This window comes from Mugil cephalus, chromosome 5 (assembly GCF_022458985.1).
Source record: "Mugil cephalus isolate CIBA_MC_2020 chromosome 5, CIBA_Mcephalus_1.1, whole genome shotgun sequence".
Lineage (NCBI taxonomy): Eukaryota > Metazoa > Chordata > Actinopteri > Mugiliformes > Mugilidae > Mugil > Mugil cephalus.
In genome coordinates, this window is record NC_061774.1 from 15,129,724 (window position 1) to 15,142,289 (window position 12,566).

At 43.6% G+C, this 12,566-nt stretch overlaps 2 protein-coding genes across 4 annotated transcripts; both read left to right on the forward strand.

Annotated features, from left to right (window-relative positions):
• Positions 1-513: 513 nt before the first annotated feature.
• LOC125008468 (serine/threonine-protein phosphatase 2A catalytic subunit alpha isoform-like) lies at positions 514-3,343 on the forward strand. Its single transcript, XM_047585740.1, has 7 exons — positions 514-844; positions 1,298-1,507; positions 1,597-1,770; positions 1,855-1,944; positions 2,136-2,297; positions 2,403-2,521; positions 2,622-3,343. The coding sequence occupies exons 1-7, from the start codon at positions 743-745 to the stop codon at positions 2,692-2,694; spliced, it is 930 nt and encodes a 309-aa protein (XP_047441696.1). The 5' UTR covers positions 514-742; the 3' UTR covers positions 2,695-3,343.
• Positions 3,344-3,400: 57 nt separating this feature from the next.
• sfxn1 (sideroflexin 1) lies at positions 3,401-11,406 on the forward strand. Of its 3 annotated transcripts, none has more exons than XM_047585738.1 (11): positions 3,401-3,506; positions 5,842-6,011; positions 6,089-6,259; positions 6,835-6,933; positions 7,046-7,121; positions 7,480-7,565; positions 9,347-9,474; positions 9,604-9,653; positions 9,871-9,920; positions 10,903-10,950; positions 11,158-11,406. In XM_047585738.1, exons 2-11 carry the CDS (start codon positions 5,848-5,850, stop codon positions 11,252-11,254), a joined length of 969 nt encoding a protein of 322 aa, XP_047441694.1. In that variant the 5' UTR covers positions 3,401-3,506; positions 5,842-5,847; the 3' UTR covers positions 11,255-11,406. The 3 variants fall into 3 exon arrangements, with proteins under 3 accessions (XP_047441694.1, XP_047441693.1, XP_047441695.1); XM_047585737.1 differs by lacking the exon at positions 3,401-3,506 and adding an exon at positions 4,006-4,173; XM_047585739.1 differs by lacking the exon at positions 3,401-3,506 and adding an exon at positions 5,013-5,031.
• Positions 11,407-12,566: the final 1,160 nt, after the last annotated feature.

A 12,566-nucleotide genomic window follows, 5' to 3' on the forward strand; every position in this document is an offset into this window, starting at 1 on the left:
CAGAAGCCCAAATCCTGTTAATACATCAATTACAGAAGGCCATTTTAATACTTTTTATATTAATGGCACATTCTCCTGATTAATTCTATCAACTATTATTCACCATATTGTCTAAAAATATTGATATGCAACATAAACACCTTCAAAGCTGTAACCTTCAGGGTTTCTGTTTCTAGAGCATTGTTAGCCGGTAACGTCTCAAGTAACCTTCATGAAACATTATAGAATTATTATATAGAGAGATGTATTCTCTAAAATGTTATTTTTTTGTAGAGACTCTCTGATTCTCGTCTTTTAAATGTTACTGGGAATTTAACTTTAAATAACCGCCAATCAGAAGCTGAGCATCAGCAAGCAAAAGCAAATAAAAATAAAAACAAATCCATTATCATTGCACCAGCAGCAGGGCAAATATTTCCCTTCTGTATGCGATGCCGCAGCCTTTAATATGATTTATTGACCGGTTTCGTCGTTAAACCAGAGTCGGCAGGGTAGAGATGTCAGAGCGTCTGTGATCACTGTATCTTCTGTGACACTACAATTTCTGTCTACTTGTGTCGCTGCAGGGACGCACCGTGGCGCGTTCGTTTTCTTGCAGCGCACAGACGCACTTACGCGCTGCGAATGACCAGAGCTGGGTAGGACGCAGCGTAGCCGGGGCTCAGAGACGTAACGAAATAGAAAGAGGCTTTCTTGAGGAATTTAAAGGTGGGTCGGCTCGCTAGCTGACCGCAAGCCAGGCATGGACGACAAGTCATTCACCAAGGAGCTGGACGGATGGATTGAACAACTGAACGAGTGCAAACAGCTATCAGAGAATCAGGTCAAAGTCCTGTGTGAAAAGGTAAGATCTGCGCAGCAAGGCGGGCGGGTTATTAGTAGCCTGCATTAGCCGTTAGCCGTTACATCCCTGTGATTCGCCAGGTATAGCTGAAATATAATCTGGACTGGTCTCAGTTTGGCTACGGCATGTGGCCTTGCTGTGGAGCACACCATTTGGCTGCAGCCGCATGCAGCACATTTCCACTCGTCAAGAAGATGGAGGAGGATGTCTGCTAATATTGTTTTCCCAGCTACGCCCACTCTTGGTACCTCTTCGCCACTGGGAAGTGCACTAGCGGCAGAGCAGCAAACCATAACAGTCATCTGTGTGTTTCATCCGATGAAAAGGATAAATGTTTAGTGTTTGATTTAAATAGCTTGTCCGTACCTACTGTGTTTGCTCCCACTGTGCACCATACCAAACTGTTACCTGTGAACCTACATCTTCCTGCGTTTTATGGGTTTTCTACTCTAGGCCAAGGAAATCTTGACAAAAGAGTCCAATGTGCAGGAGGTGAGATGTCCAGTGACAGTCTGTGGAGATGTCCACGGGCAGTTTCACGACCTCATGGAGCTGTTTAAGATAGGGGGGAGGTCTCCAGACACCAACTACCTCTTCATGGGAGACTATGTTGATCGAGGCTACTATTCTGTGGAGACTGTTACGCTCCTAGTTTCCCTTAAGGTAAAGAAAAAGACAGATTGCCACCGATGCTGTGGTATTTCACTTCGACATGCCAGCTGCTTAATACTTTAACACCTTTTTCTTTGTAGGTGAGGTTCCGAGAGCGAATCACAATTCTCAGAGGGAACCACGAGAGCAGGCAGATCACGCAAGTGTATGGTTTTTACGACGAGTGCTTAAGGAAATACGGAAATGCAAACGTTTGGAAGTACTTCACAGATTTGTTTGACTATCTGCCCCTCACAGCGCTGGTAGACAACCAGGTAAGGTTTGGAATTTAGATGTGACATGTGACGTAAAGCATGGATACTGGGACTCCCGTTTATTCTGTTTTTATCTTCTTTAAGATTTTCTGCCTCCATGGAGGATTATCCCCTTCAATAGACACACTGGAGCACATCAGAGCGCTGGATCGCTTGCAGGAGGTTCCTCACGAGGTATATAAGGTTTATCCAAACATTAGAGTCGCTTTATAAGACCCCGAATTTGATTTGGGTCCATTCAGCAACTGTGTAATCATTTTGTCCAATATGCACATTCAAAACAATCCATCTAAAAGTCAGTAGGTATGCGAACGTTGTTAACAATATGTAAAAACTTTAGCATTTATTCCCTCATATTGTTCCAGGGCCCAATGTGCGACTTGTTGTGGTCAGACCCAGATGACCGTGGTGGCTGGGGAATCTCACCCCGTGGTGCTGGCTACACGTTTGGGCAGGACATTTCTGAGACTTTCAACCACGCCAACGGCCTAACCTTGGTTTCAAGAGCCCACCAGCTGGTGATGGAGGTGCTTTGTTTTTCTATTTCTTTTCACTAGGCGGGAGTGCAGATGTATCTTTGATATGTTCTGACTCATAAGTATATATAACGTGCTACAAATCTCTTGGCGTAGGGTTACAATTGGTGCCACGACCGAAATGTAGTGACAATCTTCAGTGCACCGAACTATTGTTATCGTTGTGGCAACCAGGCAGCAATAATGGAACTTGATGACACATTAAAATACTCCTTGTAAGTAGAGCTTCTAATTGTCATTATATAGAGTCATACTATTTTTTATTTTTTTTTAAAAAAGGGAGCCGATGATGAGTCCTGCCTTTGTTTGTTTCAGCCTACAGTTCGACCCGGCGCCGCGCAGAGGAGAGCCACATGTGACGCGGCGTACACCGGACTATTTCCTGTAAATACCGCCGGTGAGGATGGTAACATGCTGCACAGAGGCTTGAGAGACGAAGCATTCACGCGCTCTGAAAGTGTGTGTGCCATAATCACAATGATCTTAATAAACTATCACAGCGAGCTAAACACCACCATCCTTTCAACCTTTTCCTCTCTCTGCATGATGTTTTAACTGCTAGGAATTATCGCTACTATGAACTATACCGTCGTACCTGCTGGTTTGTCAGGGAAACTGAAACAACTCATGCTGAGATTAAATGTTAGTAACCCTTGTGTTAATAATGACCGGATTGTGTTGCCAATATACAGTATATGAGATGCGTCTTTCACTTGGCATGACCTCAGATCAGAAGTTGCAGTGCATATAATGTGAACCTTTTTCTTTGTAACAAGCACTAATGTTTATTTCGTGAGATGATAGGGTTAACGTCAGAGATGTTTGCACTTTTGTATTTGGTTTTTATCACATGGCACTGACAGACTGCGTTCTTTTTATACTCTGCTGTAGTCTAAGTAGCTCTCTTTCTGCTGTCTGTTAAAGGAGTGAGTGTAAACCATGTGAGCAGGTACAAACAGCTTCAGATGTAAAAAAGAAACAAGTCGATGTTTTGCAGGCACAGCTGTACAAAAATAAAGACAGAATCTGCTTCGTCATTTCGATTCCCGCAGACACAGTCTGTGCCATTATTCCCCTCAGCACTCACCAGTCACCACTAGATGGAAACAGACACCCAGAATCTGATGATCATTTGACAGTATGACAAGAGGACCAGCACAGCTACAATCGGCCCAACTGTGAATGTGATCAGGAAACTGGGTAATTTGTCTTGATCTGTTTAATTAATTTAAACAGTGACACATTTATTTATTATATATAATTTAATTAGATTAATTTATTCTTTCATTCATTCATTTAATTAGGTTTGTATTGTTTTGCTAATTATCTATTATCTATTATTTTATTTATGCGCCAATACATTAACCAAAGAATGCTTTCTCTGTTTAATCGGACATTTGCTTCTTCATTCTTACTAATGTCTGTTCGTTGCACTCAAAGTCGCGTTGTGTTGCAATCCTGCAAAGTTTTTTATATGCATTAATGATTTACTGTAAATCAATGCAGCGCCGATGCATTGAGTGCGGACGGATGTAGCGTTGGCCTCGGTTGCAGAAAATAAAAGCATGCCTTTAAAGGAGAACTGGAACTGGAACTTAACTTTGTCACCTCAGAGCATGTCGCCGCTTAATAGGAGAGTAGGAAATCATCAAAGGTAATTTTATGGCTCGTTTCTCCCGGTAAGACTGGAGGGGGTTTCCCGTGTGAACTGAGGCAGGGCTTTTACTTTCTCGGCGAGGTTCCTGGCACTGGGGGATGTGCCTCTGTGCTCTCTGTGGCTGTGCTGACGCTGCTGCATGAGAAAAAAAGAAATAGCTGGCTGCAGCCTTTCAGGGACTCCTCTCGCGGACCGCCGGAGCACAGTGCAGTAAGTAGCCTGTACATGTTTTTTTTTTCTTCCTCCAATTGATCCACGCTCATAAAGCTACGTGTCTCAATTAGGCGTTACAGTGACTAGACAGTTCTTCTCCTTGAGAAGCCTGCTGTCTGTGTGGATGTGGCAGGCTGATACTAGTTGAATCTGGGGCGCACAGCTGGACAATTATCGGGCCGGACAGATGTCGTGCCTAATTAGCCGCATTGGAATTATGACACTTGGGGGGTTTTCATTGTTCAGGTTTATGTTTTTTTTTTTTTTTTTTTTTTTTTCTTCTTGTCAGATGCAGAAGCAACCTCCAGCCCAGACCTGACTGGTCTACGTCGGGGTTGGACAATAAAGCGTAACCGTTCACAATGCACGTTTTACCCGCAGACAGCGGCGCTCACACGGAGCAAAACATCTGTCACCGGGTGCTGCTCGCAGCATTTTTAAGTGATGTCTTTGATTGAGAGGAGTTGTTGTGGATCGCAGGTTAATGTGTAGCCACGCAGGCCGCCGTTGATTGGTCGAGAGTGAGGGCAGACGCAGCCGAGGGTCTATCGATCAAAGGCCGCCCCTGAGTCCAAAGTTCAGTCCTCCGATCATTCGGAGTCATATCAATGCTAATAACTGAGGAGGGGGTGACCGGGGGAAGTGCCCTGCAACCTCCGCACAGACCGACTCCTGCAGTGCTTGAGCCTTGGATGGAGGGGGGGTTTTTTGTTGCCATCTCGTGAGTTTAATTCAGTTTAAAGAGACAGCACGCCTTCCGTGCAGCACAGCCTCCATCCAAGAAAAGACTTTTTTCTTTTTTTTCCCCCTCCAGTTTTCTTGTCAATCCAGCAGCCATCTTTGGTGCATTTTCAGGTAGAGTCCCACACCGCTGCACAGACTCCCAGCACGTCGTTGTCCCCAGGCCTCGCTGCGCTCCGTGCGGAGCAAATGGTTAAAAACCAGATCAGGCTGGGTTACAGGACCCCCCCACACACACACACTGGCAGGAATGAGCAAGGCTGCATGCACATCCACATAGCTGATATTCCTGATAGTGCAGTACGAGCCAGTCCGATCTGGTTTCAGACAGTTAATAAATGCACAAAGGTTTTAAGTAAAGTCTTGACTAGGTGTAACAAAACCCACACATTGCATCATCTGCAGCAGAGACGAGCCCTCTGCAGCTCAGTGAATGTGCAGGTTGTTGATTAAAACGGGCCCCCCTCCTTTTCACCTCCTTACAGTGATTTTCGGTGTGCGTGACATGCAGAGGGCTTCGTCACTTGCAAAAGACCTGCTTTTCAGACACAGTTTGGGGGTTGCTGCGCGTCCATAATAGGGCTTTGCAATTTAGCGCTTCACAAACCCTTGTGTCAGGTCAGCCGTCACCATAGCAACATTATACTGAATTAGCAGCATGGCAGTCAAAAAAGGGGCATTGTATCCTACAGTCTCTACTTCATGGATACGTGTGTGCAGGGGAAATGAGGAGGAGCAGGGCGCCGGATCCATGAAGGAGTCAGATTTATGTCAATGTGTATAAAAGTGTAGTTCTAAGAATGAAGCGGTTGAAGTCTAGTTTTGGCAGGAAGCGCTTCAGATTGCCATTACTGCTTCTAAGGGTGGAAGAAGGTCACGGCGTGCTCCGACAAAAATGTGACGTCCTAACATTTTTCTCTCCAGATAAATATGGCAGCAGAGCTATCCACTTCCATAAACATCAAGGAGCCCCGGTGGGACCAGAGCACATTTGTAGGTCGGGCCAAACATTTCTTCACCGTCACGGACCCGAGGAACATCCTCCTCACCAACGAACAACTCGCGCACGCGCACAAAATCATCACTGACTACAGGTAGGCCAGCCTGGGCGGCAGCCGTTCACCTGCAGCTCGATGCGAACGTGAAGTTTTCTATTTTAACTCTCTCACAGGCAAGGTGTAGTCTCTCCAGGCCTGACAGAGGATGAGCTGTGGAGAGCCAAATATGTTTTTGACTCGGCTTTCCATCCCGACACCGGGGAGAAGATGATCCTGATCGGACGCATGTCAGCACAGGTTCCCATGAACATGACCATCACCGGGTGCATGATGACGTTTTACAAGTGAGAAACTGTTTGATTTTATTCGACTGTAACGCACAAGCTCGTGCTTTTTTAGTTAATTTCTCCCTCTCACTGCTGTGGCTTTTTACAGCTGAACACAGGGAAGCACAAAAATCAGACATGTGAAGTCTGGTTTCGGTTTAGGTGCATCAGTTTCAGGATGCTGGCACTGAGCATACAGGCATGCACTGCAAAAAGGGAGTGTCAAGACAGCAAAAAAATCCTTGTATCAAAGAAATACATCTTATATTTTGTTCAGAGGCAAGAATTTTGTACTTATTTTAGTTTAGAATTTTTGCCAAGCAAAAAAAGCTTAACCCATTGGCAGATATTTCTTTTTCTTGATAAAAGATGATTTCATTGAATAGAAGAATATTATGCTTCTTTCTAATAATCCTGTTTTTGCAGTGTACTCTCATCCTTTACTGGGACTCTTGATGTTCTTAGAAAACGTTTTCATTTCTCTGAATAAGGTTCATCTGTTGATACTTGAGTGGGACATCAGTCAAGGAAAATGTCAGTTTAAATCTACATGTTCATGTTTTCGTCATCACATTTCATGTTCAATCTTGCAGGACGACTCCAGCTGTGTTGTTCTGGCAGTGGATTAATCAGTCTTTCAATGCAATAGTCAACTATACCAACCGGAGCGGCGACGCCCCGATCACAGTCAGGTAAGAGACAGACGTTTTGCCACTTCCACATATTAACCCTTTAGTTCTTGCTCGGACAGTCTTTTTTTTGTGTGTGTGTGTTTGACGTGACCGGTGACTCTTTTGTTTGCAGTCAGCTTGGCACAGCTTATGTGTCTGCCACCACGGGGGCAGTTGCCACCGCTCTAGGACTAAATGCACTAACAAAGGTATCGGTCCATCTAACCCCATTCTACATCTCATTTTAATGCAGTGTCCTCAGACGCATGGGGTGCGCTGACGTGAAGTCACCCGCGCATAAATAGTCTCTTTGTGGTAGAGGAACCATGTTATTTACAGGGTCATGCTCAGTAATCAGCATGTCGCCATGGCAGCTTCTGCACTGACTCCGTGCTGTAGATTCCCCCTTATGTTAGAAAAGCCTCCATGTCCAGTGTCTGAAATATATAAATATATATATATAAGTATAATGAGGCCTCCTCTGGTCTGAAAAGTTTAATATGATTTTGCTGTTTTACAGCAGCAGGGTCTGATTAATGTTTTTGTGACTCTCCCCCGCCACTGTAGCATATCTCACCTCTGATTGGACGTTTTGTCCCATTTGCTGCTGTGGCTGCTGCGAACTGTATCAACATCCCACTGATGAGACAAAGGTAAGGAGGACATGCACCGTTAGGTTTTCACATGTTAATCATTTCCGCACACAATGGCGTTTACTGTGAGCACATGCAACAATAATCATGGTCATATTTCGACGTGATTCTCATACAAAGATCTAGGTTGATTAGAAATTAATTATCGCCTACGACCTTTTTACAAGTCGTGTTTTTTTTTCCAGTACTTTTGTTTTCTGTTGCACTGATCACATGACACATTTTCTGCCTTTCTGCATTTTCAAAGTTGATGATATTTCAGTTTCACTTCTTGAACAAAATCTTACGACAACGCCTGCTAGTGACGATTGTCACTTTTTTGGGTCCGTCACTGTATCTTACTGATACCCGTTAATCTTTTACCCTTTCTTGAATGGGGAAGGCTGGACTGCCTTATTTGGGGCTGCGTTCAAGCTTCTACTCACGTGACACATCTGTATTACGCCTCTCCCTTTACGTCACTTTACGAGTTTTCTTAAGCGTTTATGTGCTGGTTTACGATAATGGATTGTAGATTGCAGAAGATAAGAAGTATTGTTATATCAGATCCAGTGATTTTTGCCAGTATGTGATTGATACTCAGTACCAGATCAACACATTCCTGCTTTAGTGCCTGATACGACATTTTACACTCAGTATATCTGTCGCTTCTACCTCATAAGGCCCGGGGGCCAGAGCAAAGTGTGAATATCAAAGACAGTTTTCATTGAAGTTAACTGCAGTTTTATTAGGAGTTGTGGACGTAACACACAACACTGAGACCCAGGACTAAACAGTAGATGGCAGCAATGTGCTGAAACTGTCCTTGTTTATCTTAAAATAAAAAATCCTAGAATATTTTGTAAAAGGATAGTTTGTTAAATGTGAACATTGTGATAATGCACTCGTTCTTCTTTGCGCTAAATCAAAGGGAAAGTGATGAAAGTGAGGGAAAGTTATTTATAGGTTATTGTGCGTTGTGTGTGTAGTCCAGCCTCCTTGACATTAATTTGTATGTGACCCCTGAACTAAAATGAGTTTGACAACCCTGTTCTACCTGAATGCCTCTGGTCTGAAGTCACTTCTCTTGCAAATCAAACCTTTCCTGCTGTTGTTGGTTCGCACCGAAAGCTTTTCACTGGCAAACTGGCAGTTTTTTTTTCTTTCTTCTATTTTTGTGAATAGGTTGCGATAAATGTAGTTTAGCAGAGCTTTGTTACCCGTTCAGTACTTTATCTTGCTGTGCTGAGCAACAGAAAAACTGTGTCGGTGTGGCTCAACTGATCAAAGCCTTTCACAGCACAGCAGGGCGACCACTAACCAGCCCCAGGCCGGCTTGGACTTTTTTATTTTTGCCAGTTTTATGTTGTTCGCATGAAAAGAAATCTGTGATGCAACTTAACATTTTTGTCTCTGTTTCTTATGTATTACTCCCTGGATGTGTCTTAAAGGAATCTAAACTTTGCTTCGTTTTTGTTTTCAGCGACGCATTATTACTATTAACCATGTTTGGTTAGAATTTTCAAAATAAAAGTCACAAAAGCTAACAGGAGCTTTAGACATAAATTCCCAGTCTCATTAGGTCTGTCTCACTCCTTTAACTTCAGCCGCATCTTAATCTTCACCTGAAGCTTTCACTTCAACTCTTAAATTGATTATTAAAATCCATTTGACGCTTTTATTTCCCTTAGCACTTTAACTGTTTTCATTCATAAAAATTACACAGTCTTATTCAGCCTGCACACATGTCACCTACACTGCATCCATTGTCGCTTGTAATTTTCTCCGCTTCTCATCTTCAGAGAGCTTCAGCACGGCATCCCCATAACAGATGAAAATGACAACAGGTTAGGAGAGTCGACGAAAGCTGCACAGCAGGCAATCTCTCAGGTTGTGGTCTCTAGGATCCTCATGGCTTCTCCAGGAATGGGTACGGATATATCTGTAGCATCAGTTCAGTAACACAGGTGCTCTGAGATATGCGGGTACCGACGTTTAATCAAACAAATCGACATTTTAGCAATCTACGTTAAAATGACGTTCTTTGGTGTCTTTTCAGCTATCCCCCCGTTTTTAATGAACCATTTGGAGAAGAAGGCGTTCCTGAAGGTAGGCACCAGGGAATGTGTTCTTTTTTTTTTTTTTTTTTCTGAACATTAAAAGATGACAGATTCTTAAATGCCATTTAAGTTGTGTGGTGGTTATTAGGTGCGTGCTTGTGCTGGTCAGAGGAATGAAAAGCACTGAGGACATGAGGCCGCTCTAATATGGGAATTCTCCAGCCCCTTTGTGCTCCTCACTCGTTTTTTTTTTCTTTTCTTTTCAGAAGTTCCCATGGATGAGTGCACCTATTCAAGTCGGCCTGGTGGGATTCTGGTGAGTTGTCAGAGACGGTCCACCTGATAAGCCATCATGCGGGGGACTCCTTTGAAATCTTGTCCTGATTTCTTACAACCACGATATGAGTGTTTTAGGTTCATTCAGCCCACTGCGTGGCAATTAGGTGACTTTAAAGGCTCTTTTTTTTTTTTTTTAGAGGTTTGCTGCTCAGCTTTTTCCCCCTTTTGAGGCTGACCTCTGCCTCTGCGTGACCATTTAAAATAATTTGTGACATCCCCTCACTGCGGCACAAACGTCATGACAGTGATTAGCAGCCAATAAGCCACACAGGCGCACGCAAGAGAAGAGATGCTATAGGGACAGACAGACAGACAGGAGTGAATAACATTTATGATCTCTTTACAGTGTCAAGTTCTACTGGGAATCCGAAATCCTGGCATTTAGTCAGATTTTAGTTTGATACCATCACCATAACTTTAGAGTTACTCAACACATGGACACCGGAGCATCTATGTTTGCAAGGCGGTAATGTGCATTGCAGCAAAAATGTGGACATTTGTATGATATTTGCATTAATCCAGTGACATTTCCTGACACGTGAAGTATTTTATTCAGTGTAATACGAATTTTACAGCATTATCAGCCGGGCTAACAACTATTTGATGGGTTGAAGTTCAGTACACGCGCTCGCGTTTCCCTCGTGACTGTAATAACGTTATGACCCATCTGCTTTGTCTAATTATGGGATCATTTAATTGTGCAACACGGACATTCCCATCAGCCTCAGCAATGACATTACACATTAGTAGTGTTAGCGTTGACGTTGTTAGCATGCTGCTTTGTCTCATTTTTTTTTTTAATCCGTAAACAGATTATTCACCCATTTTTACAAAATGTTATAATATAATAGCAATATTTATAACCATAAAAATGTTCTGTACACCTGATTGTGTAATTGAATGCACTTATTTTAAAGTTTGCAAACTGCATGTTTCATAGATCTGTGTTTCTTTTTCAGTCTGGTGTTCGCCACCCCGCTCTGCTGTGCACTGTTCCCTCAGAAGAGGTGAGTCAAAGTCGACACAGAGATATCAGCAAGTCGGCCGCCACGGCCGCACAACCTTATCTCCGTCTGGCTGTATGCATACGCAGAGTGTGCAGGATTCTGTTCTGCCTGAAAAGTTGCGTAAAAAGCGTCTGCAGCAGCGTGCGCACGATCGACCCGTTGACCCCCGTGTGTGTGTCTCTCTCTCTCTCTCTCTCCTCGATCCAGCTCCATGTCAGTCAGCCGCCTGGAGCCGGAGCTGCAGGAGAAAATCCGGGCCAGCCACCCGGGAGTGGAGAGGGTTTACTTCAACAAAGGGCTATGAGCACGCGTCCCCTCCATCCAAACACTGCCGTAACACAGCTGCGGGCTCGGTCCTCACCTCTCTGCCAGCTCTCCTCATTCCGTGTGCCAAAGTTAAGTTCGTGTCTGCTCATTTCCACCATTCACATGGGTATCCGAGGACTCCCCCTCTCAGTCGGTCTCTTTGTGATGAGGTGTTTGCTTTTTGTCAATGTGATTTTATTGAAACTGCTCGAGACGATTTTCTCCGACTGTGCCGGGTGGAAAGTTTGACGTTTCTCATGACGGCGGCCCGTGTAAAGATTGTCTTTAAGTGGACTTTGTTTTTTAAGTGCAGTATTATTTAAGTCGGTGACTTGTCGCTCGTACGTTGCCATAAACACCAGCGTCGCACTCTCCTGGCTGAGATTCACTGGCAGTTTGATTCTGATTTATAACTGGTTATATTCAGACCTGATTATTACTCGTCTCTCGGCGGTTGTCGCATTTGCCAAATCTGTACTTTTCAGAACTCTATCAACGACAACGACCTCCGAGTTTAGCTTCAAAGAACGGTACACCCTTTAACTCGCTTAAATTCAGCTTATTTTGCCAAAACCAGGTACATTAAAGAAGCCTCGAGCCCTCTGGACACCTAACCTTGTATCTGAAAACAGTTCTCCAGGGAACCACCCTATAAAATGTGATGGTGGCAGCCAATGATAGGCCAACACGGTGCTATTTGATGTCTTATTAATCAGTGTTTATCAAACTATTTATTCTGCTTGCCAGACATGCATGAACAAACCACTCCTCTCTCGAGCATCACAACAGAAAAAGCAATATTTCTGTACAAAGAGGCTGCGTTGAGGAACCAGTCGAATGTTTATAATAGATCATTTCACCAAAAAAGCAGTAGGTCCGACTTTCATCAAGACTACTCTACTACAACAGTTAATCCAAGGCTTTCTGATCGTGGTGAATTCTCATTCAAGACGTACACAGGTTTGATTATTATAGCACAAACTAATTTTAAATTGTTGTGGAAGTTTTAAAGGTGTTAAAAACCTTCGCTTATAGATATGGATTTAGAGAAAATGCCAAAAAATATTGGTAAGATAGTATTTGCCATCACGGCTTCAAGCAGCTTTCAACATTTCACCCTGGTGAGTTTGATGAACGTAGGAACTCACAGTTAACAATCTCGTTCTTCATATTTCACTGTGAAATTGAACTTTATTGAACCGCACAGTCGCATCAGAACACACTATCGCAGCTTGGGGAGCCCATAAAGCTGACATCTGATGTTGTAACTTTTGTTTTACTGCAGCCATCAGTATTCAGATATCTGTCAG

Coding starts and splice junctions, on each gene's coding strand:
- LOC125008468 (XM_047585740.1), top strand. CDS start 743: ATGGACGACAAGTCATTCACCAAGGAGCTGGACGGATGGATTGAACAA. Junction 1,945..2,135: donor TGCAGGAGGTTCCTCACGAG/GTATATAAGGTT, acceptor ATATTGTTCCAG/GGCCCAATGTGCGACTTGTT. Junction 2,522..2,621: donor GACACATTAAAATACTCCTT/GTAAGTAGAGCT, acceptor TGTTTGTTTCAG/CCTACAGTTCGACCCGGCGC.
- sfxn1 (XM_047585738.1), top strand. CDS start 5,848: ATGGCAGCAGAGCTATCCACTTCCATAAACATCAAGGAGCCCCGGTGG. Junction 7,566..9,346: donor ATCCCACTGATGAGACAAAG/GTAAGGAGGACA, acceptor TCTCATCTTCAG/AGAGCTTCAGCACGGCATCC. Junction 9,475..9,603: donor CATGGCTTCTCCAGGAATGG/GTACGGATATAT, acceptor GTGTCTTTTCAG/CTATCCCCCCGTTTTTAATG.